Source organism: Oryctolagus cuniculus, chromosome 15 (assembly GCF_964237555.1).
Source record: "Oryctolagus cuniculus chromosome 15, mOryCun1.1, whole genome shotgun sequence".
NCBI lineage: Eukaryota > Metazoa > Chordata > Mammalia > Lagomorpha > Leporidae > Oryctolagus > Oryctolagus cuniculus.
In genome coordinates this window covers 36,226,213-36,253,097 of record NC_091446.1, presented here as the reverse complement: position 1 = coordinate 36,253,097, position 26,885 = coordinate 36,226,213, and the positions used below count along the sequence as shown (strand labels likewise).

At 39.1% G+C, this 26,885-nt stretch overlaps 1 protein-coding gene and 1 pseudogene across 9 annotated transcripts in view; one reads left to right on the top strand and one right to left on the bottom strand.

Annotated features, from left to right (window-relative positions):
* The window catches only part of TBC1D12 (TBC1 domain family member 12), a 131,632-nt gene that overhangs the window by 40,277 nt on the left and 64,470 nt on the right, over nucleotides 1–26,885 (top strand). For 2 of the 9 annotated variants that reach the window (XM_070057575.1, XM_051823428.2), the window contains exons 2-3: nucleotides 8,673–8,796; nucleotides 12,403–12,439. The exons of 2 other annotated variants lie outside the window; for them this stretch is intronic. Coding sequence is in view for 2 of the 7 variants with exons in the window: in XM_051823424.2 (XP_051679384.2) it covers nucleotides 8,673–8,796 (124 nt within the window). In the remaining 5 variants the exon portion in view is untranslated. Of the gene's footprint in view, nucleotides 1–8,672; nucleotides 8,797–10,352; nucleotides 10,421–12,402; nucleotides 12,440–19,739; nucleotides 22,397–26,885 lie in introns of those variants that run through there. 5 more of the 9 variants (XM_070057574.1, XM_070057573.1, XM_051823425.2 and 2 more) reach the window with 5 other exon arrangements.
* LOC100348679 (RRP15-like protein pseudogene) lies at nucleotides 16,805–17,680 on the bottom strand (annotated as a pseudogene).

Here is a 26,885-nt window from a genome sequence, read left to right as displayed (position 1 = left end):
GCTGCGTAGAAGCTGTTTTCTCCTCTCCCAGCGCCATATTGTGGGAGAGCAGATGCATAGAATAAGTCTTAATTCCAGTAACTTAGTCTAGTCCGAGTTGCTCCCCACAGGCAACTGTGTGTCTCAATGAGGAAAAATAACTAAAAACAGGCAAAAAAGATCCTAAGAGGCCGATTAATGAAATGTCATCATACTCATTCTTTGTGCAGACTTGCTTGGAGGAGCCCAAGAAGCAGCACCCAGATGCTTCTGTCAATTTCTCATAGTTATCTTTTTTTTTTTTTTTTTTTTTTTTTTTTTTTTTTTTTTGACAGGCAGAGTGGACAGTGAGAGAGAGAGACAGAGAGAGAAAGGTCTTCCTTTTGCCGTTGGTTCACCCTCCAATGGCCGCCGCTGCAGCCGGCGCACCGCGCTGATCCTGGCAGGAGCCAGGAGCCAGGTGCTTTTCCTGGTCTCCCATGGGGTGCAGGGCCCAAGCACCTGGGCCATCCTCCACTGCACTCCCTGGCCATAGCAGAGAGCTGGCCTGGAAGAGGGGCAACCGGGACAGAATCCGGCGCCCCAACCGGGACTAGAACCCGGTGTGCCGGCGCCGCAAGGTGGAGGATTAGCCTATTGAGCCACGGCGCCGGCTTTTTTTTTTTTTTAAGAGATTTATTTTATTTATGTGAAAGGCAGAGTTTAGAGAGAGACAGAGAGAGATCTTTCATCTGCTGGTTCACTCCCCAAATGTCCACAACAGCCAGGGCTGGGCCAGGCCGAAGTAAGGAGTTTCTTCTGGGTCTCCCAAGTTTGTGCACAGGCCCAAGCACTTGTGCCATCTTCGCTGCTTTCCCAGGCACATTAGCAGGGAGCCAGTTCAGAAGTGGAGCAGCCAGGAAGAGAACCATCGTCCATATGCGATGCCAGCACTGCAGGCAGCAGCTTAACCCGCCACACCATATCTCTGGCTTGTATTCATAGTTTTCTAAGAAGTGCTTAGAGAGGGGAAAATATGAAGACATGACAAAGGTGGATAGAGCAGGTTGTCAAAGAGAAATGAAATCCTATATCCCTCCTGAAGGGGAAATGAAAGCAGTTCCGGGATACCAGTGCACATAAAAGGCCTCCTTGGGCCTTTTTCTTTTTCTGTTCTGAGTATTTTGCCCTCAGACCACCAAAGGAGAACATCTTGGCCTATCCATTAGCGATGTTGCAAAGAAACTGAAGAGATGTGGAATATCAGTGCTGCAGATGACAAGCAGCCTGATGAAAAGATGGTTGCTGAACTGAAGGAAAACTGCGAAACAGAGGGATGGATGTTATGGTGTCTGCCTGTGATGCCTGGAATGCCAGTTGGTGTTCTTGCTGCTTTGCTTCCTGTCTTGCTCCCAGCTAATGGCCTAGGAAAAGCAGCAGAAGATGGCCTCTGCCACCCTTGTGGGAGACCTGAAAGAAGCTCCTAGCATTGGCCAGGCCCAGCCCTGGCGATTGTAGCTATCTGGGGAATGTACTGGCAAATGGAAGATCCCTTTCTTTTTGTGTGTCTCCCCTTCTCTCTGTAACTCTGACTTTCAAATACATAAATAAACATAAAAAAAAAAAAACAAAAAACAAAGAACAGGATATTGCTGCGTACCAAGGAAAGCTCAATGAATATAAAAGGACGTCTCAAGGCTGAAAACAGCAAGAAAGAAAAGGAAGATGATGAATAAATTGTGTCTGGCTGTTTTTTGTTTTTTTTCTTGTCTATAACGCATCTAACTCCCCTGTACAAAACTCCTTTTAAACAAAAACAACAAAAAAATTGAAATGTAAGGCTGTGTAAGATTTGTTTTTAAACTATATATAGTATCTTTTTTTAATAGTTAATATACTATTAAATCTGTCTTTGAATAGCCCTGTCCTGGTGGTATTTTCTGTATCTGCTAACCTTGCCTGGGACAGTTTGAGGATTGTAAGCTGCAATGGAAATTTAAAGCAGATTCTGGTTGATACACAGCACAAATTACATATATATGGAGATGGTAGTTTTTTTTTTTTTATCTTCAGTTGTTTCTTTGTCTCTGATGCCGCTTATACAAAACCATTGTTCTGTTAACTGAATACACTCTGTGTGATTGCAAAAAAAGTTACAGCTGTTTTGTTGACATTCTGAATAACCTAAGTACATACAATTTTTTACTAAATAACAACAACAAAAAAAAACTTTGTGACTTAAAGATGTCTTTTGCACAGTATTGAAATATATAACCTTTAGTTTTTCATGAGAATATATTTCTTAGAGATTACATTATCTAATTATAGGTAAAATTTTAGAGACATAACCAACCCAAATGGCTCCTTATAAAATTGCACATGAAGTCTTTTCTGATCTGTGAGTGTTACTGTCCTTTGGTATAACTTCTTCTTACACTTGTGATCTTCTCAGTCTATTATGTCTCTTTTCTAAGATCACATTATTCAAAGCAATGCTGAGTTTGCAAAAAAATTCCTTAAGTACTTTTCTGGTTATCTTCAACTTAAATTCAATTAAATTATTTGAATTTAAATTTAATTAATTGTATGTATAATGCTGAATTTTTGGTATAAAGAATGAAATACTGTCTTTCTGCCCTCATGTATCAGCTATTCATAGTTCTGGTCAGTAATTGGAGTTGGTAGTAGCTTAAAAAAAAGGGATAGTACATTATAGACTTTCCCCCCAATTAATAAAAATAATACAAATAGTATAAAGGCTTCTGACCCAGTAACTACTTCAAAATGATAAATGAGACAGATTTTTAGTAGATGTAGTAGATGTTCTGGAATTGATTCTAAGAAGAGTGCTTAAAATCTGAAATGTTTACCAACTTTGGACCAAAGAAGTATACTTAATATTGTGGCAAATGTAGATACCCAACACAGTGCAGGAAGAGGCAAATTTATAGCTCCTTAACTGTGGATTAAAAATACAAAAATCTTTGAATAGCTTTAATCAGTTTCAGATTAAGCATTCCTAATCTGAAAATCCTAAATCTGAAATTCTCTGAAGTTTGCTTGATGGTTCATCTTCCCTGTGGAATACTATTACATTTAAGGATATACTACAATTGAAGTTTTCTATTCTTTTGTCAGTAAATTTTTGGATTGTGAGAGGTTTTTGGTCTTTTAAACAATAGTGCCTAGAACATCTTCAAGTGCACATGTCCAAGATTTTCTCTGGGGCTTGTAACTAGAAGTGTAATTGCTAGATGGTAGAGTACGCAGCTGTTCAGCTGTATGAGCTGGAAACAAGTGTGATCAAAGCAATGCAAATTTCTCACAGTGGTCTTCTCTCTAAGCTTGTTATTGTCAGTTGTCTGAGTTTTTTCTGGTTCAATATATGTAAAACATTATTCTAGTTTAATATCTTTGTCTTTATTTGCCATTTGCTTTCCCTCCTTGTATAAAACTTTTTAATACCTTTTATTTTTCATTGCTGCCTTTTATGAAAGCGATTAGTTTGTGGTCTTTATATTTTCTGTACACAGGTTGCCAATTCTTTATCTGAAATGCTCAGGACCAGAAGAATTTCAGATTTTGGAGTTTTTTGGATTTGGAATATTTGCATAGACTTTATTGGTTGAGTATTTCTAAGCCAGAAATCCAAAATCTGAAATGCTCCCAAGTTGAAAACTTTTTGGGCACTTGAATAGTTCCCAATTTTGGAGATTTTTGGATTTCAGATTTTGAATTAGAAATGCTTAACCTGTACTTACATTTTTTTAATATGTGTTGGAATTGCTCCTCCAAATTTGTGTCTTTTCTGTTCTTTGAACAAAAATCTTTAATTCTTGTGACTTCATCAAGTTTTAAGCCATTAATGCTGGGGACAGCATTGTGGCGCAGCAGGTTAAGCCACCACTTGCAATAATGACAGCTGTTATTGGAGAGCCAGTTTGAAACCTGGCTGCTCTGCCTCCAATCCAGCTTTCAGTAATGCACCTGGGAAGGCAGCGGAAGATGACCCAAATACTTGAGCCCCTGCCACCCACATGGGAGACAGGATGGAGTTCCTGGCTCCTGGCTTTACTTTCCAAATAGCTGTAACTGCTGGGGCTGGTCTAGGCCGGAACTAGGAGCCAGGACCTCTGCCTGGGTCTTAAATGTGGGTGGTAGGGAGCCAAGCACATGGGCAAACTGCTGCTTTCCCAGGTGGATTAGCAGAGAGTTGGATGGGGAGTGAGCAGTTGGGACTTGAACCAATGCTTTGGGAAGCAAGCATTGCAGGTGGTGGCTTAACCTTCTTTTGCACAATGCCAGCCTCTCCTGTGTGTCTTTCTAAACTTTAAAAATTTACCTTTGTAGCCAGCACCAGCATCCCATATGGACTCTGGTTTGAGTCCTGGCTGCTCCACAGCCAATCCAGTTCCCTGCTAATGGCCTAGTAGGCAGCTGAATATGGCCCAACTGCTTGGGCCCCTGTACCCACATAGAAGGGTAGACCTGGGGAGACCCAGATGAAGTTCCTGGCTCCTGGCTTTGGCCTGGCCAGGGTGGCTGTTTTGGGAATGAACCAGAAGATGGAAGATCTCTCTGCTTCTCCCTCTTGTTCTCTTTAACTGTAACTCTGGCTTTCAAATAAATAAATAAATTTTTTTTAAAGGCTTACCTTTTTTTTAAAAAGATTGATTGATTTATTTGAAAGGCAGAGCTATAGATAGAAGAGAAGAGAGAGAGAAAGAATCTTCCATCCGCTGGTTCACTCCCCAAATGGCCGCAATGGCTAGAGCTGGGCCTATCTGGAGCCAGGAGCTAGGAGCCTTTTCCGGATCTCCCACGTGGGTGCAGGGGCCCAAACGTCTGGGCCACCTTCCACTGCTCTCCCAGGCCACGGCAGAGAGCTGGATTGGAAACGGAGCATCTGGGACTCAAACCAGCACCCACTTGGGATGCTGGCACCGCAGATGGCATCTTTACCTGTTATGCCACAGCGCCAGCCCTAGAGCTTACCTTTTATAACTGTTTAATTCATTGGCAACTGACTCCTATGTGTGGTATGCAGTAAGGATCCAATTTCATTTTTACTTAACATTGATAACCAAAGTTGCTAGCACTATTTATTAAATGATCTATTTTTTCCTCATTGATCTGCAGTGTGTTCTGTTTCTATTTATGCTTGAAGTTGTTTCTGAGAGAGTATTCTTTTTCTTTTGATTAATTTCTTTTTTAAAAAGGATTCATTTATTTGAAAGGCAGAGTTACAGAGACAGAATCAGAGAGAGGGAGAGAGAGAGAGAGAGAAAGAAAGAAAGTCTTCCATCTGCTGGTTCACTCCTCAAATGGCTGTAATGGCTGGAGCTGTGCTGATCTGAAGTCAGGAGCTTCTTCTGGGTTTCCCATGCGGGTGCAGGGAACCAAGCACTTGGGCCATCTTCTGCTTTCCCAAGCCATAGCAGAGAGCTGGATTTGAAGTGGAGTAGCAGGGACCTGAAGCGGCACCCGTATGGGATGCCGGCACTGCAGGCAGTGGCTTTACCCTCTGTGCCACAGTGCCAGTCCCTTGATTGATTTCTTTATTCCTGACTTTTACCATACTTATGGTAAATCTGAGTTTCTGATAGTGCAACTAACTCAGCCTAACTTTGTTCATCTTCAAAGCGTCTTGATTATTCTTGATATTTTAATATAAATTTTAGGGGTTTTTTTCCTTCAAGTTCCTCAAAATATTGTTGGGCTTTTAATGGGAATTGCATGGAATATATGGGTAAATTTGAGGAGAATGAACATTTTTATGAGAGTGATTTCCTTTCTGTAATAGTGAGCTTTCTGGCCAGTGCTATGGTGTAGCGGGTAAAGCTGCTTTCTGTGGTGCCAGTGTCACATATTGGTGCCAATCGGAGTCTCAGCTGCTCTACTTCCATTCCAGCTCCCTGCTAATTAGGGCTGATGCTGTAAGTGTAATGGAATAAGCTGTCAACTGCAATGCTGGCATCCCATGTGGCCTGGTTTGAGTACCGGCTGCTCCACTTCTTATTTTTTTTTAAAGATTTTATTTATTTATTTGAGAGGTAGAGTTACAGACAGTGAGAGCAGTGAGAGGGAGAGGAGTCAAAGAAAAAGATCTTTCCACTGGTTCATTCCCCAAATGGCCTCAACAGCCAGAGCTGCACTGATCCGAAGCCAGGAGCTAGGAGGTTCTTTCAGGTCTCCCATGCGGGTGCAGGAACCCAAGAACTTGGGTCATCTTCGACTGCTTTTCCAGGCCATAACAGAGAGCTGGATCGAACCAGTGTCCATATGGGATGCCAATGCTGTAGGTGGAGGATTAACCTACTATGCCACAGCGCCAGCCCCTGCTCTGCTTCTGATCCAGTTCCCTGCAGATTTGTCTGGGAAAGCAGTGGAAGTGGCTTAAGTGCTTGAGCCCCTGCATCCACGTGGAAGATGTGAAAGAAGCTCCTGGTTCCTGGCTTTAGCCTGCCCTGGTTGTTGTCGCCATTTGCAGAGTAAACCAGAGGATGGAAGCCGTTTCTCTCTCTGTTTCTCCCTCTGTCTCTCTGTAACTCTGCCATTCAAATAAATAAAACATTTTTTTATAAAAAACTTCAGTTAGGTTTATTCCCAAGTATCTTATATTTTCTTGCTGTTGTATCTGTTTCAACACTCCCTCTCTATCTCTGTGTCATTCTGCCTTTCAAAAGATAAATATGTAAAGAAGAACATTTCCTTATTATCAATATACTATACTTTTAATATATATTTATATATTTATATGATAGAGTCTTGGGTTTGGTGTTTGGTGTTTGACATTGTATGATGACATGTCAATCTGTGTCTTAACTGCTGGGTCAAACACCCACCCTGAATACCTGTTTTGAATATGATGCTTGCTTATGTTTGCAAATAGATAGGTACTTAATGTTATTGGTTAGAACATGGAGCTAATACATAACAATTCTCGATACTTGTTCTTTCAGGCTTTTCATTGAGATACTTTTTTCTTTGGTTATATATTCTTTTTTTTTTTTTTTGACAGGCTTTTATTTTATTTGAAAGTCAGACTGAAACAGGGAGAGACAAAAAGAGCTCTTCTACCCTCTGGTTCACTCCCCAAATGGCTCCCTAAGCCAGGAGCCAGGTGCTTCTCCTGGTCTCCCATGCGGGTACAGGGCCCAAGGACTTGGGCCATCCTCCACTGCACTCTGGGGCCACAGCAGAGAGCTGGACTGGAAGAGGAGGAACCGGGACAGAATCTGGCACCCTGACCGGGACTAGAACCTGGTGTGCCGGCACCGCAGGTGGAGGATTAGCCTAGTGAGCTGCGGTGCCGGCCTTTAACTATTTTAATAGATTCTTTTTGTTCTCAAATTCTGAGCTTTAAAAACAAAGTTTATTTATTCATTTCATTTTTTTAAGATTTATTTATTTACTTGAGAAGCAGTGTTACAGAGAGAGATATTGAAATAGAGAGAGAGGTCTTCCATCCACTGGCTCACTCCCCAAATGACCGCAACAGCCAAAGCTGGGCCATTCTGAAACCAGGAGCCAGGAGCTTCTTCCTGGTCTCCCATGTGGGTGCAGGAGCCCAAACACTTGGGTCATCTTCTACTGTTTTCCCAGGCCATCAGCAGAGAGCTGGATTGGAAACAGAACAGCCAAGTCTTGAACCAGCGCCCATATGGGATGTTGGTGTTGTAGGCAGATGCTTAACCTCCTACGCCACAGCGCCGGCCCCTCATTTATTTTCATCTACTTGAAAGGCAGAGTGAGAACAAGCATAATCGAGAGAGGGAGAGAGTTCTCTTTCATCTACCAGTCTTCTTCCCAATTGTCCACAAAAACCAGGTCTGGGCCAGACCCAAGCCAGGAGGCAGGAAATCCATCTGGGTCTTCCATGTGAGTGGCAGGAACCTAATTACTTGATCCATCATCCACTGCTTTCCTAAGTCCATTTGCAGGAAGCTGAATCAGAAGCAGAGGAGTGGGGATTTGAACTGACACTTTGATAGGGGTTTCGGGCATCGCAAGCAGTAGCTTAACCTGGTGTGCCACAATTCCTACTCTGGATTCTCAGCTTTTATTGCCAAGGACATTAGTCATAAATTCAAAGCAAACATTTTTATTTTATTTGGTTATGGCTGTCATTTCTCCCTCCCTCCCTCCCTCCCTCTTTCCTTGCTTGCTTCCTTCCTTTAGACTTATTTATTTATTTGAAAGTCAGAGTTACACAGAGAGAGAAAGAGAGGCAGAGAGAGAGAGAGAGAGAGGTCTTCATCCACTGGTTCATTCCCCAACTGGCCACAACGCCAGAGCTGCGCCAATCTAAAGCCAGGAGCCAGGAGCCTCTTCCGGGTCTGCCACGAAGATGCAAGAGCCCAAGGACTTGGGCCATCTTCTACTTTCCCAGTCCATAGCAGAGAGCTGGATGGGAAGTGGAGCAGCTGGAACTCAAATTGGCAGCCATATGGGATGCTGGCACTGCAGTTGGCGGCTTTACCTGCTACACCACAGCTCCGGTCCCTTGTTATTTATTTCTAATGATAATTCTTCTACAACCTTTCTATAAAGCCAGATACTATTGTGTCTTGTTAATAACCACAATAATAGTAGTATAAGTAGGAATGTTATTTACAAGTATTTTATATTTGCGTTAGGAATAAACATATTTTAAAAATTACTAAATAGTTCCCGGGTTGCAAAAAACACATTCATGTAATTTTTTGTTTCAGAAACCTTTTTCCAAAAAGGACTAAGGAACTCAAATCAGTTGTCCCTAGTGCTCCTGGTTGGAAATTATTTGGTAAAGTCCCTCCCAGAGAGAATCTTCAGAAAACTTCCAAAATCATTCAACAGGTAAGTACTAAAATGGCCATGTAGTTTGTGCTGCCTTTCCAAGCATTCTTTTCTTGATAGTTAGCTATATTCATCTACATTCTTGTTTTTCTAGATGTATACTTTTTGGATTGTAACTATTTATAGAAACCTTCTTAAATTTGTTTTTAAAACAGCACAGTGTTTTCTATTTTCTTTTATGCTTGTAAAAATGCTTTAAAGCGATATAACATTGATTCTGTTTTCCAGTTATTCTTTGGTTAGCTTAAAAAACCACTTAAAGTACATACCACATATTTTGACTTCTAGTTGAACTTGAATTTGATAGCATTTGTTAATGGCACAGTTTTCATCAATATTTATAGTTGTGAATAGTGAAAGAGGAAAAGGCAAAAACTGAGTAAATTATGAGGCTGAATCGTTTCCGTTGTTGATTTTCTGGTGTTCTGTCTAAACTAGGGAATTTGTAATTGAGAAGAGTTAGTACACAATATTTCTAGTAACTTGGAAGCCAGTTCTTCTGTTATCCTTATTAAAATCCATACTCTTGAGTTCTTAAGACTTTCAGATCTTATATGACTCCTGAACTTACGCTCCTTAGTATTAAATCAGTGAGACTGGAAAGTGGTAAGACTGGATTGATTGTTAGTGACTTGAAGTTCGAAGAAATTGTTGCTGAGAGAGGATACAGTAAATTTCCTTTTTTCCCCTTCCCAATTATAATTTAGATTTAATGCAACTCATGTTTATTAAAATCATCATATGTAGGCAATAATTATCATTCAAGTTGGAAAAAACATCTTTTAAGGATTTAGTAGCATTCCTTTAGTGTTCCTTTTATTGCTTGAAAGAAAAACTGGTCTCCCAAGTAATACAGGAAGCCAATATTGAGATCTCTAAAAACTTTATTGTAGTTAATTTTACTTATAAGTAATTAAAATAGTTTAAATGCTCTCTGGGACTTAAAACTATGGTGCAGTGATTTGGAAACTGTGTGCCCCATTCTCTGGGCTGCTGAAGCTAACACATAGGGAAGCCATGGGGTATTTTTGATTTTTGTGGCAAACTCAGTAATATTCTGCAGCTTCCAGATTTGGTGTACACTGTTAACTTGAAATATAAGTAATACATAGTTTTAACATTAGGTGGTGCTAACATACTTTTTCTGAAGTGTCGTATCTTTGTGAATATGGTTTAAGTTGTGTTAAAAAAGAAGATACTGTGTAAAACTTCAGTGTGGGACTGGAAATGATGGTTGATGGTATTGAATCTGATTTCAATGTTTAAAAAATTGTACAGTATACAGCAGATATATATGCCTAATCAGCAATTAATTGCATTTATTTAGGAATAAAATAAAATGTGTGTTATTTTATAAATGGTTACTGTTAGGATATAATTATCAAATTGTTTGGACATAGCTACTTATTAACAGAAACATTTCTTGTGGTTTAGGGTCAGTGTGAAACAGTTACTCATGCATTTAGGGCAACTGCTAATCAAGGAAGGTTAAGAACCTGTGCTGTTGTGACATCTTATATTTTTCATAAAATCTGAAAGTAACTTCTCTTGTCTAGTTTTTCCAGAAGACCAGGTTCGCCCTCTAGAGGCAAAACAGTGGTCTTGCTATTGAAGGTTTGTACAGGTATTCTTGACTTTATGGTAGTTTACCTTAAACATGCATGTGCATACATTTTTATGTCTATGTAAACTAACGTTCTGTGAGAATCTCTTATCATAGTTCTCTAAATGAATTTCTGCTTGAGTAATTATATTTATTGATTTTCTGTTTGTCTCTAATAGTCTGTTTTCATTTTGGAAAGACAAGGCTTCACGTTTTCTCTCTTTCTTAGATATGTTGTATGAAAATTTGGTGAATATTCAGGAAGAGAACAGTTCTTATGCTTATACTAAGAAGGAGTGGAGTTGAAATGCAGTTGCTGACTTCTGTGGTGCCCTCTGACCCCTTGCATTTTAAAATTTTTTCCTGGCTACTTATTTTTACTTTTTGAGCTTTTTGACTGGATGTTGATACTAGTGTGTATTTTGGTGCTTTGTTCATGGTTCTGTGTGTTTCTGGGAGGTGTGATAGGTAGTGAAGTCATTGTCCTGCTGATCCTTTGCCAACCTCAACATACGTATCGTTTTCACACATGATGCGTCATGTTTCTGCCTGTTTCTTCCACTTTTCCTACTTCTGTGGTGTCCTCTCTTCCCCATGTGCCTAACTTTGCTGTTCTTTTCCCTGTAATTGTGATTTTCAAATGAGTGTGGTTTTCTCTTTATGGTGATGGTAAACTTGAAACTTTATGACTGTATTCCAACTTTAAAGCTTTTTCACAGTTCGGATTTTTTAAATTTTGTAAAACATTATGAATATAAAACTGTATTTGAGACCTGCTACTGTGTACTCCTTTAAGATGTGTTACATGTTAAGAATCAAATAAAAATTAAAATATTACCATTAAAGCCATGAAGAATGTTGAAACATTCCTGTCATATTTTAGGATCTTGAGCTATTAAGACTATAGGAAATGAAGAAGTCTCTAGTAATTCAAGTACAGAACTGTTTAAAAAATGAAATAGTGTTTAAAGTACTAAGACCATCATAAATTTCTTTGAGCGTTCCAAAGATTCCTCAGTTAGTTTTTGTGTGGCAAAACAATAACATTTATTAGAAATTACAATTGTATTATTTTTTTTAAGTATTCAGAAAGGAGTTCCCATATTCTTAAGTATAAGTATTTATGTTATTGGGACAGAATTTTTTAAATGAAAAGACATCTGTAAGATTATATATTAAGAAAATGGGAAAGTAAGGTTGTACTGGCAATTTCCCCCCTATTTTTAAACTTACTTTTCTTAATTTTACTTATTTATTTTAGAGGCAGGGAGACAGAACAAGCCACCATCTGCAGATTTAATCCCTAAATGACATAATGGCTAGAGCTAGGCCAGGCCAAAGCCAGGAGCCAGAAATTTAAGACAGGTCTCTTATGTGGTGGCACTGCTTTCCAGAGTCTCTGTTAGCAGAAGCTGGAGTCAGGAGCCAGTATTGAACCCAGACACTCTAATGTGGAACATGGACATATTAACTGGGGTCTTAAATACCAGGCCAAATGCCTACCCCTCTATTAACCATTAATTATACAACTAACATATGACTATATTCTCTTATACAATATAAAACATAGGTTGCTGGATCTCATTTCACTTTCACATCACATTTTTACATCTTATAAAATCAACTTTTATGTGGAAACACATACAGTTATTTTTACATGTGCATGTTTTTACATACATGATATTATATATATTTTTTTCTGCAAGTTATTTCAACCATAAGATATCCTCATACATTTAACTTTACATGTTTTGTATAACTTTTTGGAGAAGTGCCTAAGTGAAATATATCTGTAGGTTAATTTTTTAAATATATTTTATTATTTTTGTTAAAGGTCTTATCAATTTTACAGCTTTCTATGTTAACAATAAAGAAACATAAAAAGACATTTTAGGATAATAACATGGTCAAACTTAGTTTGGCATTCAACTTGATCAATTCCCATATCACAAGAATATTCATAATATTATTTTTTGAGGATTATCACATGTGTTCTCTTGCAGGTGTGAAACTCCTGCTTGTGGCCTTTTGAACCAGTTGGTGAGCCATGTTAAAAATTGCATCTATTAATTATAGTATTTCAATTATATTGTAGTTCCATTGACCTGGACTTTTGTTTTTTATAAATTAATAGGTAAAGTTGGAATGCAACTAAGTAGTTTGTCTTCCAGACTGCCAGTGAAAATGATTTCAGATGAGCTATGTGAAGTATAACTGTAATATATTTACATACTGAACTGACTATATCCTATTTATGTCAGACAGTCTTTCAGTAGAAAGTGATCTTTAGCTATTCACCATTTCTATCTTGGATGTGTAGTGTGAAAATGAGATTGTAGTACTTAGATAATAGTTTAACTACTTCGCCAACACTCATGAAATTTTTTGAGTGAAGTTTTTTTTTAAGATTTATTTATTTATTTGAATTGCAGAGAGAAAGAGAGACTGAAGGAGAGACAGAGATTTTCTATCTGCTGATTCATTCCCCAGACTGCCAAAATGGCTGGATCTGGGCAGATTTGAAGCCAGGAGCCAGGAATTTCTTCCAGGATCTACACTTGGGTGCAGGAGTCCAATCAGTTGGACCATCTTCCATTGCTTTTCTAGGTGCATTGGCTGAACTGGGGAGCTGAATTGGAAGTGTAGCAGCCCAGGCTTGAACTGGCATCTATATGAGATGCCAGCACTGCAGATGGAGGCTTAACCTTCTATGCCACAGTGCTGGCTCCTTGAGTGAAGTTTTAGTTGACCAGTTGAATCAGCTTTGCAAAACCTTTGACAGGCAAGGAAGTTTTAAGATAATGATTTTTTACTGTGAGTACTTCAAGTTGTCTAAAAGTAGAATAGGTCACTCTTCTCAGTTATGCTTTTGCTTTTGAAATTTCTTACTGAAGGAACAATATCATGGTGGAAAGAACTAGTGCATGTGTGCTTTGAGAGCAGTAGTTAAATACATAACTCTCCGAAAGTGTTAGAGCTTAATTTTCTGGTTACTAATGTTACCGATATGTGTAGTATTAGAACATTTGAAAATAAGTTCACTGGTTTTAAGTATGCTTAAATATAGAGAACATTGGTGTAAAATGTGAATAAGTACTCTGGAAATTAAGTACTTATAGAGTTAAGTACTTCCTTCATCATTGTTACATTGCATAGAACCTGGACTATGTTCAGAGTTTATTTATGAAAATCTTTTTTTTAAGGTTTTATTTTATTTGAAAGGCAGTTATAGAGAGAGAGAGAGGGAGAGACAGAGAAAGAGGTTGCCTTCTTCCATCCACTGGTTCACTCCTCAAATGGCCTCAATGGCTGTGGATGGGCCAAGCTGAAGCCAGGAGCCAGGAGCTTCTTCCAGGTTTCCCACATGGATGTAGGAGCCCAAGTACTTGGGATATCTGCTGCTGCTTTCCCAGGTGCATTAACAGGGAGCTGGATTAGAGCAGCAGGGTCTCAAACCAGCACCTCTATGGGATGCCAGTGTCAGTGGAGGATGTTTAACCTGCTATATGCTGACCCCTGAAGAGTTTTTAAAAATGTTACACTCCAGCATGTTTTATTTTCACCATTACTTATCTAATATGATGTCACCTTGAAAATGTAGTAACTACCTTTCCTCCTGTATATGTGTTCTTTATTCGTAATTGGTAAATTATTATGATTTCTTACATGTGAATAAGTGGCTTTTATAAAAGCTGTTTTGTGTGGTCTGAAGATATAGAGGAATTCATAACAGTTCTGGGCTGTGCTTCTGTGAGGGGGGAGAAATGTGAGCCTCAAGAGATAAGCTGAAATTAATTTCTTAACTAAAACATATGGAATAAAAACAGTTAAGTACTCACAAATTAAATAGGCTAGAATTTTTGGGGGAAATTTTTTTCTGTTATCAGAAGCAGACTTAGAAATGGGTTGAGTTTGAATTATAGGAATACCATTTGAGGTTCAAAGCTATAGTAAAAGTTTTATTCATTCTTTATGTCAGACATTGTATATTATGTTAGGCTTCAGATCAGATTAAACACACAAAATTAAACTAGTATTTTTGCCAAAATGAAGGTTTGGTGCTCCAATATACCAGAGAGCAATGAAAAGCTTTGCTTCAAGATTTCAGTTAAGCTTGAAATATGGGATAAGTTTTCTCTTTCCTACTTCACAAATGCTGAAATGAAATTTAGAATTAGCAAAGGCATCATAATCAGCTAAACCTCTCTACTCCAGGCATGATGATTTCCTTCTCCTTGGGTTCATTTGTGTAAGAAGGTCCTTTTATCTTGGGCAGACATGGTCTTGAGGTGCTAGAGATATTCTCACAGGGAATTCTGTCAGTTTTCTGAAACACTGTTCTGGCTCTGTATAGAATGATCACAGTGTGTAGAAATAGAAAGGTTATTAATGTGGTTAACACTAACGCCTTTAAGAGGAATGTTCCCATTGTCTACTGAACTGTAAAGTCAGTTCATGGATATGTCATAAAGTTCCGAATTGGAAATACGAAATTTTAAGGTATAAATTTTTTGATGCCAATTTTTTCATAATGTGTGAAAAGTATGAAATATGAAAAAACTATGCACAGATTTGAAAATAATTTTTTATCTCACTGATGCCAAAAAATAATATTGCTGGTGAAGTGTTTAGGGTAGAAGGGACAGAGTTAGACTATTCAAAACATTCACATAAAGATACAGTTTCTCAAATAACAGGCTTGCTCTTAGATTTATATTTAACACTTTTGATATTCGTTTTTATATCCAAGATGCAGAAATACTTAGAGAAGATATCTATATGACAAAAATTATTTCATATATGCGTCACAGCCTTCTAATATAAGTGATACCCACTGGTATCATCTAAAACTGAAAATTTTATTTATTTATTTTATTTATTCAGGAAAAATTTTGTAAACTTTTGTATGATGACCCAGGAACTGTTTAATAACAAAATATAAAGTTTAGTCCTGTGGAAAAACAAGTTTTTAGGTGTTACACATTTTTCCCCGAATTACCTATGTGTTAGTTACACTGAAATATTATCTATTAAGATACTGAGCACTCCTGTATTAACGCTAAGGAATATCGTTCACATTTATTCATATTAGTGACAAAGTGGCAGTTCTATAATTTAATAAGATACTGAAGTTCAGAAGTTGGAGCAAATATGAAATGCATTTTGAGCTTTTCTGTTTTAAACACTTGATATTTTGGGTGTCTACCTTTCTTTAAGATAACAAATACCAGGCCATGGACTAATTAAATGTTAGCCACATAATACTGGTAACACTCAAATGGGTTTAAAAATATAAACATCTATGCTTTAGCACATTGTTTTGGGAGAAAATTATCCCTTAAATATATAACAGATGCAAGTACGTACAGCTGGGGGATAGGAGGGAATTATTTTTACTATGGAAATGATGGAGAAAGGGAAGGATCATTTTCAAAGAATAACTCATACAAAAGGAATATAAAACTCATGCAAAAGGGAATAAATAATTCCATTAAAAACCTGTGATTTGGGGCTGAGTTTCACAAGAATTTTGGAATATTATTAAACGGTCTCACATTTCTCTTTTTGTTTAACAGCTTGATGCTAAAAGTCACCCAATTTAATAGCTTTTAAGGAAACAATATGCAATGAAGTCTCAAATCGGATGCAATGTTCTCATGCAAAATTACCTGTTACCTAACTCCATCATTTCATGGCTTAGGTTGTCCATAAAAAAAGAATTTAAGCTAACTCAAATGTTTTAGGAGACAAAAAGAGAGAGATTAGAACGTATCAAATATGTTTCTGAAGAAAGCAAGTCTCTTGCATAAGATAGACATGAAAGTTTCCACCTCAATGAATCTTTCATGAAAAAAAATTCTAAAAAGTAAATGCTAAGTACTTATTTATATTACTTAGTACATAAAAGGAAATAATATAAAAGTAGAGATCTAGTATTTTTAAATATTTATCAGATTACCTAAAATTAAATTCATTGCACAAAATAAAAAATATTAATTTTGTGCATAGGTTTCTCAGTAGCTTACTAAAACAGACAAGAAATATCCATAATTCCCAAAAGCTACAAACAAATAGTCTCTAAATTGGAAGGCAGGGAAATATTAATTCAAAGAGTTCATTTTACTTATGAATTGGCATTGCATGTTTAGAAACACTGGTGACACTGAAACAACCCAGTACAGACATGACCAATCTGTAAACATCTGACCATACTGGCGCAATGTGAATCTTGCTGACCAAGCATATATATTTTTTGTTGCAAATGTTTTGAGAAACAATGCCTAAAATTATACAAAAGTTGAAAACACAATTTTAACAAAGTTTATATGTAAAGGGAGAACATCGAAGCTAGTAAGTCTTTTGGCTTTCTTAGAAATTCCCAAACTGTTGGAGGATAGAGTATCTTTGTAGGAAAAATAAACTGATTGAAAACCATGTTGCCTCTTGTTTTACATGTCAGAATCACTTGCAGATCCTGGTCTGCTGTTACCTGGCCCATCACTTTCCTCGTCCCAGTCTTTCATAGGTGCTCCCATCATGAAATCATCACATAGGGTCGTTCAACCTGGGCCCTCTTCTGATTTCGCTTCAGTCTGTTTGGCTTTTGAGTTCTTCCCAGTTGAACTTTGCTCATTTGTACTTCCATACATTCCTTTCAGAACACTGATCAAATCATAGAAACAGTTGATATCAACTTAGCATGGTTTCTAATAGAGCCTCCAGCTTCTTTAAACTTTTCATCAACATTCTTTTGATGTTTTTGAACAGCATTAAATAATTGCACCACACCCCCGTTGCAGTTCTCTGAAGATTTCTCTCTGCTTCTTTGTCTTTGACATCTGGTTTTACTCTGCACATCATTTCCCACGCCTGCTTCATATCAAGCTGTTTTCTTCTCTCAAGTCTTTCTTGCTTTAACTTTTCTTTTTCCTTTTCTAGTTCTTTATTCTTGACTAGGATGGTGGGTTTACTTTTAGGAGTTTTCTTGTTGAGGATTTTAGCCCTGGCATCTGCCCAGCCCGTCTACTCTGCGGCATCTTCGTTTCCTTTGTCACAGGGCTCAGCAGCATCCTCATTGGCAGCATCTATTGCTTCATCATCAGAAAAATGACCCTTTTCTGATCTACAGCTTCCTGCAGACCCTCCGCTCTCAGAAGCATCTTTCACCTCCTCTTCCAGCTCCGATGCTATGACTTTGGCTATTATTTTCACCTTCTTCTTTAGCGAATTTTTCAGCTTTTTCCCCACACTCACTCATGAGTTCTGAACGGCCGCAGACATTTTTCTCTCACCGGAAGTATCCCTTCGAAAATTATTTTTTTCACCCATATAGAGTCGACTGTAGTAGTAATTCTGGTTTTCCATGAGTTTTCTGAAGTACCCTTGTATCTATCAGTCTGTTTTTGCTTTCTTCTTTGGAAGAGAGCTGCTGTTCTACTTGTTCTTCTCTTTCCCTGTATTTTAATTCTTAAAGAAGTTATTGAAAAACTGCTACTAAAAAATTTAACCTAATGGTTTAGATGCTGGTTGGTATCCCAGCATCCCATATTGGGACGTACCTGGGTTAAACTTCCAGCGCTGGTTTCTCATTCTAGTTTCCTGCTAATGTGGACCCTGGGCAGACAGTGGTGATGGCTCCAGTAGTTTGGGTTCCTGTCACCCATTTGGGAGACCTGTATTGAGTTCCAAGGTCCTGACTTCAGCTTGGACCAGTCCTAGTCTTTCAAGTCTTTCTGCCTCTCAGGGGAAAAAAAAAGAGCCAGCTGCTGCCACCTTTTCTTAGAATCTAGTCTGATCTAGTTAGTCTGATCTTTTCATATATTCCCCTCCTGCTATAACCTCTTTCTGGTAGATCCCTTTAGCTACTGAATGCACGGCATTATAGTACTATAGATACCATTCTGCTACCAACTCAGTGTATAACCTTATGTTAGCGAACTCTAGGTCTTTAGCACAGCTTGAAAGATAATTCTTGAGTTGATATTAAATTTTTCTTTAAGGTTGTCTGGTTTTCATTTCAATTAATGTATAATTTATTAAATGAATAGTGGTTGTATGTAACACAGTAGATATGGTTTATGTTCTTGGTATATAAATAAATGTAAGTCAGCCTTTGAGTTATTCCAGTATAATAGAAGGGTAGGGGATAGGAGAGGAGAGCTTCATGTGTGACTTTGATGTTGTGTAGTAAGTGCTGTAGTAGGATTGTGATCAGAATATTAGAGTAGAGTTGAAGGAGTAGTTTATTCTCTTCAGAGATGACACGTGAATTGTGTTGTGAAGTGTGGTGGTGGGAATTGAACAGGTGGGAATTGAACAGGAAAGCTGAAGTCAAAATGTGCAAAGCTGTTCTGAAGCAAGCAGAAATAAGGATGATCTCTTGGGGCTAGTGCTATGGCTTAGTGGGTAAAGCCACTGCCTGCAGCGCCGGCATTCCAGGCCATAGCACAGAGCTGGATCAGAAGTGGAACAGCCAGTACTAGAACCAGCGCCCATATGGGATGCTGGCACTACAGGACAGGGCTTTAATACACTGTGTCACAGAGCTGGCCCCTAGAATCACTTTGTCTTCTGCAAAATAGCTTAATATTATATTGATTAGTATTATGTTAATCTATATATCAGGTTTTGGAGAACTGACATCTTGATAACATTGAGTCTTCCTGTCTATACACATGAATTATCTCTACATTATGTAGTTCTTTTTTATATTTTCCCTCAGTTTTGCAGTTTTCCTCATATAAATTTGTTAGACTTACAGATATTTTATTTTTTGATGCTAATGTAAAAGGTAAAATTAAAATTAAATTTCAAATTCCATTGTTCATTGCTGGTATATGACTTTGTACGTTAGTGTTGTGTCCTGCATCATTACTGTAGCTGCTTTTTAGTTCCAGGAGCTTTTGTTGTTAGTTCTCTTGGGCTCTCTCTACAGAGTGTCGTATCATCTGTAAACAAAGACAGTTTTGTTTCTTCCTTCAAGAGTAAGTTTCCTTTCCTTTCCTTGTCTTACTACAATGAGCTAAGACTTGAAGGATGGTGTCAGAAGCATTGGTGAGAAGAGACATCTTTGCATTTTTTCTGATCTTAGTGAGAAAGCTTCTAGTTCCTCACCATTAAGTATGTTAGCTGTAAGGTTTTTGTGATTGTTCGTTATCAAGTTGAAAAGTTCCCCTTGATTTTCAGTTTAGGAAGAACTTTTTTGCAAGTAGAATTTAAAATTTTTATTCATTTCTTTGAGAGGCAGGGTGGGGGGCTTGGGGAGAGTGCAAGTGAGCAGTGGGAGAGAAGGAGGGAGGGGGGGAGGGGGAAAGAGAAAGAGAGAGACAGATGGACACATCTCATTTGCTGAATTATTCTCCATATGTCCACAATGACCAGGGGCAGGGATTCAAAGCTGAGAACTGAGAATTCAATTTAGGTCTCCTATGTGAATGGCAGGAACCAACCAACTACTTCAACCATCATTGTTGCCTTCCAGAGTCCACTTTTTTTTTTTTTTTTTTTAAGATTTATTTGTTTGAAAGGCAGAGTTAGAGAGCCAGAGCCAGAGAGAGAGAGAGAGAGTGTGTGTGTCTTCCATCTGCTGGTTCACTCCCCAGATAGCTGCAACAGCCAGAGCTGAACTGATCCGAAGCCAGGAGTCAGGAGCTCCCTCTGGATGTCCCATGCAGGTGTAGGGGCCCAAGGACTTGGGCCATTTTTCTGCTGCTTTCCCAGGCCATAGCAGAGAGCTGGATCAGAAGTGGAGCAGCCAGGACTTGAACCCGTGCCCATATGGGATGCTGGCACTGCAGGTACCAGCTTTACCTGCTATGCCGCAGTGCTGGACCCCACATTTTCAGGAAGCTGAAGTCAAAAGCTAGAGCCAGGAATCATGCCACTCTAGTATGGGATGTGAGCATCCTAACTGGTGTGTTAAACACTAGGTCAAATTGTTTTTCCCCTACTAAACTTTTTTTTAAAATTATTATTATGAATGGGTGTTGGAGTTTATTTCTTCCTCTTCTTTTTTTTTTTTTTTTTTTTTTTTGACAGGCAGAGTGGACAGTGAGAGAGAGAGACAGAGAGAGAAAGGTCTTCCTTTTTGCCGTTGGTTCACCCTCCAATGGCCGCCGCTGCAGCCGGCGCACCGCGCTGATCCTGGCAGGAGCCAGGAGCCAGGTGCTTTTCCTGGTCTCCCATGGGGTGCAGGGCCCAAGCACCTGGGCCATCCTCCACTGCACTCCCTGGCCATAGCAGAGAGCTGGCCTGGAAGAGGGGCAACCGGGACAGAATCCGGCACCCCAACCGGGACTAGAACCCGGTGTGCCGGCGCCGCAAGGTGGAGGATTAGCCTATTGAGCCACGGCGCCGGCTTCTTCCTCTTCTTTTTTTAAAAAATTGATTTTATTTATTTTAAAGGCAGTGTTTTATTATGAATAGGTGCTGGATGTTTCTCTCTCAGAGATTTATTTTATTTTATTTTTTTGAAAGTGAGAGTTACATAGAGACAGAGGGAGAGACAGACAGAGGTCTTCGTGGTTCACTTCCTAAATGGCTGCAATGGCCAGGGCTGGGCCAGACTGGAGCCAGCAGCCAGGAGCTTATTCCTGGTCTCCCACATGGATGTAACAGCCCAAGCACTTTGGCCATCCTCTGCGACTTTCCCAGGTGTATTAGCAGGGAGCTGGATTGGAAGTAGAGCTGCTGGGACTTGAACTGGCACCCATATGGGATGCTGGTGCTGCAGGCAGCAGCTTAACCTGCTAAACCACCTTGCCAGCTCCTTTCTGCATCTCTTGATATGACCATATGATTTTTATTTTTTAGCTTGTTGATATGATGGATTATAGTATTTGATTTTCGAATGTTTAACCAGCTTTTGTATAGCTGGGAAAGATCACACTTGCATACCTGGGATAGGTCCCACTTGATCAAGGTGTGTAATTCTTTTTATACACTGTTGGATTGACTTGCTAATATTTGTTGAATTTTTGCACCTATATTGATGAGAAAGATTGTTGTATTCTTTTTTGTAATGCCTTTATCTGGCTTTAGTGAAGATTTATGGAGGATTCATGAAATTCTTACCTATCTTATGGAAAAGATGGTACAGAATAGTTTTTTCCTGGTACAGAATAGTTTTTTCCTGGTACAGAATTGGTATAGTTTTTTCCTTAAATGTTTGGTAGAATTAAGTGAACCTTCTTGGCCTGATCCTTTTTTTGTTTTGGAAGGTTATTAATTATTGATTCAGTTTCATTGATTCAATCTGATTCAGTTGATTTGATTTCTAGATAGAGATCTGTTGAGATTCTTTCTTCATTTTGGGTATTAGAAATTTGTTTCTTCTTAGCTTGGGAAAAAGCTTACTGATTTTGTTGATCCTTTTAAAGAACCAGATTTGTTGGTTTTTCTCTGTTGATATTCTGTTTTTGATTTTATTGATTTTGTCTCTTTTTTTCTGCATACTTTGGAATTAATTTGCTCTTTTTTTTAGTTTCCTGGAGACAAATTATTGATTTTAGATCTTTCTAGATTTTTGTTTTTGTAGCACAATTCAAGTTTATTTCATTTTGTTCTTGCAACACAAGACTTAAGCAGTTTTATTCTAGTATTTGAATATGCATAAATTAGGACACTTGTGAAAAACCAGTTGTGGGGAAAATATGACATTGTAGGAAAATGAACTTAAATATATCAAAATGCACAAAACAAAAGTCTTCCTCTATTGCCACTTAGGAAGATATGATTTTCTCCATTTATCAGACAATGTAAATTTTGAAAATTTTATGTGCAAAATATGGCATTTATTTACTTATGTATTAGGGAAATCTTAACCAACTTTGTATGGAAGAGAGCATCAGCTTCATTGAAGTTTTAGGGGAAAACTCAAATTGATATTTATAGATCTAAAATCTGTCACTCAGGGAAAGAATTGATGAATAAAGGACCTACTTGTTTGCAGCTTCCTGCACCACCTACTACTTTTCCTTTTGGCCAACAGGATTACAGGTGAGCCATGCATAGGACTACTTGGGATGCTCAGGTGTTGTGTTTGAGCTGTAAATCTATAGATAGCAGTTTAAAACTTGGAAGGAGGGAGATTTGTTGGTAGATTAGCATAAAAAAGTAAACCATCTATTTTTACTTGATATATGCATTGAAAAGATTTATTTAATACAGAAGTGCAAGTTTTTTCTGAGCTCATAAATATTACTTCATTGGAGAATAAAGCTTACCTAACCTTTTGCTAATAAATATAGTATGAAAAAGTAGTGTGGTTTTATAGCTTCCTTTACTCGAAATATAAGCATTAAGTATTGTGAATTTCCCCATCAAAATGTTTCATAAAATACTTACTAGCTTTAAAAAAAACCCATTTTTGATCCGTCTATTCTATGTGTATTAGTTTCTCAATCAGTGATGTTTCATAATTATGAGATTTACAAAATGGCTGAAAGAGAATAGGGAAGGTGAAAGGTGAAATGGCCCCTACTGCACTACAAAGAACATCAGGATAAACTGTATGAAGAATCTCACAGTTTCTTCCTTCCTTTCTTCTTTCCTTCCTTCCTTCCTTATTTATTTATTTATTTATTTACTCGAAAGGCAGAGTTACACAAAAAGAGGAGAGGCAGAGAGAGAGGTCGGTTTTCGATCCACTGGTTCACTCCCCAATTGGCTGCAACGGTTGGAGCTGCTCTGATCTGAAGCCAGGAGCCAGGAGCTTCCTCTGGGTCTCCCATGTGGATGCAGGGGCCCAAGCACTTGGGCCATCTGCTGCTTTCCCAGGCCATAGCAGAAAGCTGGATCGGAAGTGGAACATCCGGGACTTGAACCGTTCGTTGTCCATATGGGATGCCGGCACTGCTGGCAGCAGCTTTACCTGTTATGCCAAAGCGCCCGCCCCCCACAGTTTCTATAATAATGATTCTTAGAGAGCAGACTGTGTTTAGGAATGATAGGACAGTGCAGTCTTATGGTAGCCAACTACAACACAACACTTTGAATATAAAGATGCAAATTATGTAAAGGAAAGAATTCAAGCCTTTAAACAACATTATGGCAATAGATTCAAACAAAGATATCTAGACACCCTGTTGCACTATATTGATAATTATAGAGAGTTAGGGTGCCCTGCATTTTCAGTGACGATGTTTCCATATTTTTGTTTAGTGATATAATAAAATATATTACTAACTTTAAATTCAACTAAAATAAATTGCATTAAGTGATCAGAATTAGCCAAACTTCTCAAAATATTTAAACTACCATATATTTTTTTAGTTGTTTTCTTGGATATTGGAGAATTATAGGGTCAGACTAATTGTGAGTGAAGAAGCCACGGAAAAAAGGGGTTGGACAGGCATTTGGCAAAGTGGTTCAGAGCTGTCTGGTACAAATCCTGCCTTCATTTCCAGTCCAGCTTCTTCCTCATGTACGCTTGGGAGGCAGCAGGTGATATTCCTGTTACCAGCATGGGAGACCTGGATTGAGTAGCCAGTTCCTGGCTTTGGCCTGGCCTAGCCCCAGCTGTTGTGGGCATTGGGGAGAGAACTCTACTTCTCCTCTTTCAAGTAAAATAAAGATTAATTAATGAAGTAAGTAAGGAAAGAGTGTGTGGGGGAAAACACACATGTATACATACCAACTTACCTGCAAGTGATCAATAAAACTTGCTATTAGCCAGACTGACTGTTCTTGATAGTAGTTTAACCCTGCTGTAGAATGCTACTTTGCCTGAAAAAATTCATCATTACTTCTTTATTATCCATAAACCGAATATATAAATCCCTAATCCACTCTCTGCCACTGTTTAAAAATTTTTTTTTTATTTTTTTTATTTTTTTTTGACAGGCAGAGTGGACAATGAGAGAGAGAGACAGAGAGAAAGGTCTTCCTTTTGCCGTTGGTTCACCCTCCAATGGCCGCCGCGGCCGGCGCGCTGCGGCTGGCGCACCGCGCTGATCTGATGGCAGGAGCCAGGAGCCAGGTGCTTTTCCTGGTCTCCCATGGGGTGCAGGGCCCAAGCACCTGGGCCATCCTCCACTGCACTCCCTGGCCACAGCAGAGAGCTGGCCTGGAAGAGGGGCAACCGGGACAGAATCCGGCACCTCAACCGGGACTAGAACCCAGTGTGCCGGCGCCGCTAGGCGGAGGATTAGCCTAGTGAGCCGCGGCGCCGGCCTAAAATTTTGAGATATATTAAATTACTACATGATTTGGCTAAGGAAAAATACTAATATTTTTAGTAAACGTATATTAATAGCAGGTCAAAGGGATCTTAGTATTTATTTATTTATTTTAAAGATGTTTTTATTTCCAAGTCAGAGTTACTGAGAGAAAGGAAGAGACAGAGAAGTCTTCCATCTGTTGGTTCACTCCCCAGATGACTGCAATGGCCAGGGCTGGGCCAGGTCAAAGCCAGGAGCCAGGAGCTTCCTCTGGGTCTCCCACATGGGTGGCAGGCACCCAAATATTTGGGCCATCTTTTGCTGCTTTTCTCAGGCCATTAGCAGGGAGTTGGATTGGAAGAAGAGCAGCCAGGACTTGAACAGGCACCAATATGGGATGCTGGCATCATAGGTGGCGGCTTTACCTGCTACTCCCCAATCTTAGTATTTTAAATGATGATATCAAATTTCAGGTTATGTGTTTTCTTTCATTGATTTGCTCATGAAATAAACATCTGGAGATATGTTTAAATATTTTCTGTAGGTCATAAGAGTATCATTTTAGGGCTCTGTATTCTTTTTTTTTTAAATTTATTTGACAGGTAGAGTTATAGACAGTGAGAGAGAGAGAGAGAGAGAGACAGAAAGATCTTCCTTCCATTGGTTCACTCCCCAAAATGGCTGCTACAGCCGGCGCTGCGCTGATCCGAAGCCAGGAGCCAGGTGCTTCCTCCTGGTCTCCCATGCAGGTGCAGGGGCCCAAGCACTTGGGCCATCTTCCACTGCCCTTCTGGGCCACTGGACTGGAAGAGGAGCAACCAGGACTAGAACCTGGCGCCCATATGGGATGCTGGTGCTGCAAGGTGGAGGATTAACCAAGTGAGCCAGGGCACCGGCCCCAGGGCTCTGTATTCTTAAAACTATATTTTGGGCCAGCGCCGCGGCTCACTAGGCTAATTCTCTGCCTGCGGCGCCAGCATGCCAGGTTCTAGTCCCTGTCGGGGCACCAGATTCTGTCCCGGTCACTCCTCTTCCAGTCCAGCTCTCTGCTGTGGCCTGGGAGTACCACAGCAAAAAACAAAAAACAAAAAACAAAAAAAACAAACAATAACTATGTTTTGAAGTTGTCATATTTCATGTAATACATGATTTATAAAAGCAGAAGCAGTGTTTTATGACAGGTGGGTTGGGATAAATTTGGCTTAAATTTAAATTGGCATAAAAATGGGCTTAAATTTGTCCAAATAGTAAATCTCATCCAAGTGCTTTTTGCAATAAGTAATCCATAATCCAAGATGGGTTTGAGAACGGTATTCCGAAGAATGTTCTTTGTGTCTACAAACATAACTGAGGTCAATACAGTCAAATAGCAAATGAAGAAAATCCATAGGTAATTGTTCTTTTTTAAAATATTTTATTTATTTGAAAGATAGAGTTAGACACAGAGAGAGAGAGACAGAAAGAAAGGCTTTCCTTCTGTTGGTTCATCCCCAAAATGGCCGCTGCGGCTGGTGCTACGCCGATCTAAAGCCAGGAGCCAGGTGCTTCTCCTGGTCTCCCACGCGAGTGCAGGCCCCAAGCAGTTGGGTCATCCTCCACTGCCTTCCTGGGCCACAGCAGAGAGCTGGACTGGAAGAGGAACAACCGGGACTAGAACCCAACGCCTATATGGGATGCCGGTGCTGCAGGCGCAGGATTAACGTAGTGAGCCACGGCACCGGCCCTAGGTAATTGTTCTCTTTAATTATAACAGGTTTTTGGTATTATTCTATTTTTATATCGCTTTTTATTACCAGCAAGAATTTGAAGGTGTTTCAATGTTATAAAAATGTCTCAATCTAGAGAAGAAATACACATATTGGGATGATATATCCTGGAATTCCAAAATTTAAGATTTTATCTGAAGAGACATGAAATCCATGTGAAATGGAGAAGAAATGTGACGTTCTGTCATCCAGCAATTTAGGAATGTGCCCTTCCTCATCTTAAATTAAAGTCACTGAGGAAAGATTTGGTTATTAACCACAAACAGTACTCTTAACTGTGCCAGGAGATCCCCAGGGGTGTACATTCTTAAGGCACAAGGCTATAATTAATTGCTTATCTCAGAACCCCGAGTTTATATCACAACAGCCATTACTGCTTCCACAGTTAGGGATGTCAACTATGTGGAGCTGGTCTTTGTATAATCAGACCTTCTGTATAATCTAATTAACAAAATCACTAGGGAGCTCAAAAGGTCAGAGATTACTGGTATATTTTTGTCTCTATTCTCCCTTGAGTAAAAGGTGTACGTTTTATTAGAAATGGAAAAGAAGATGCAGGCT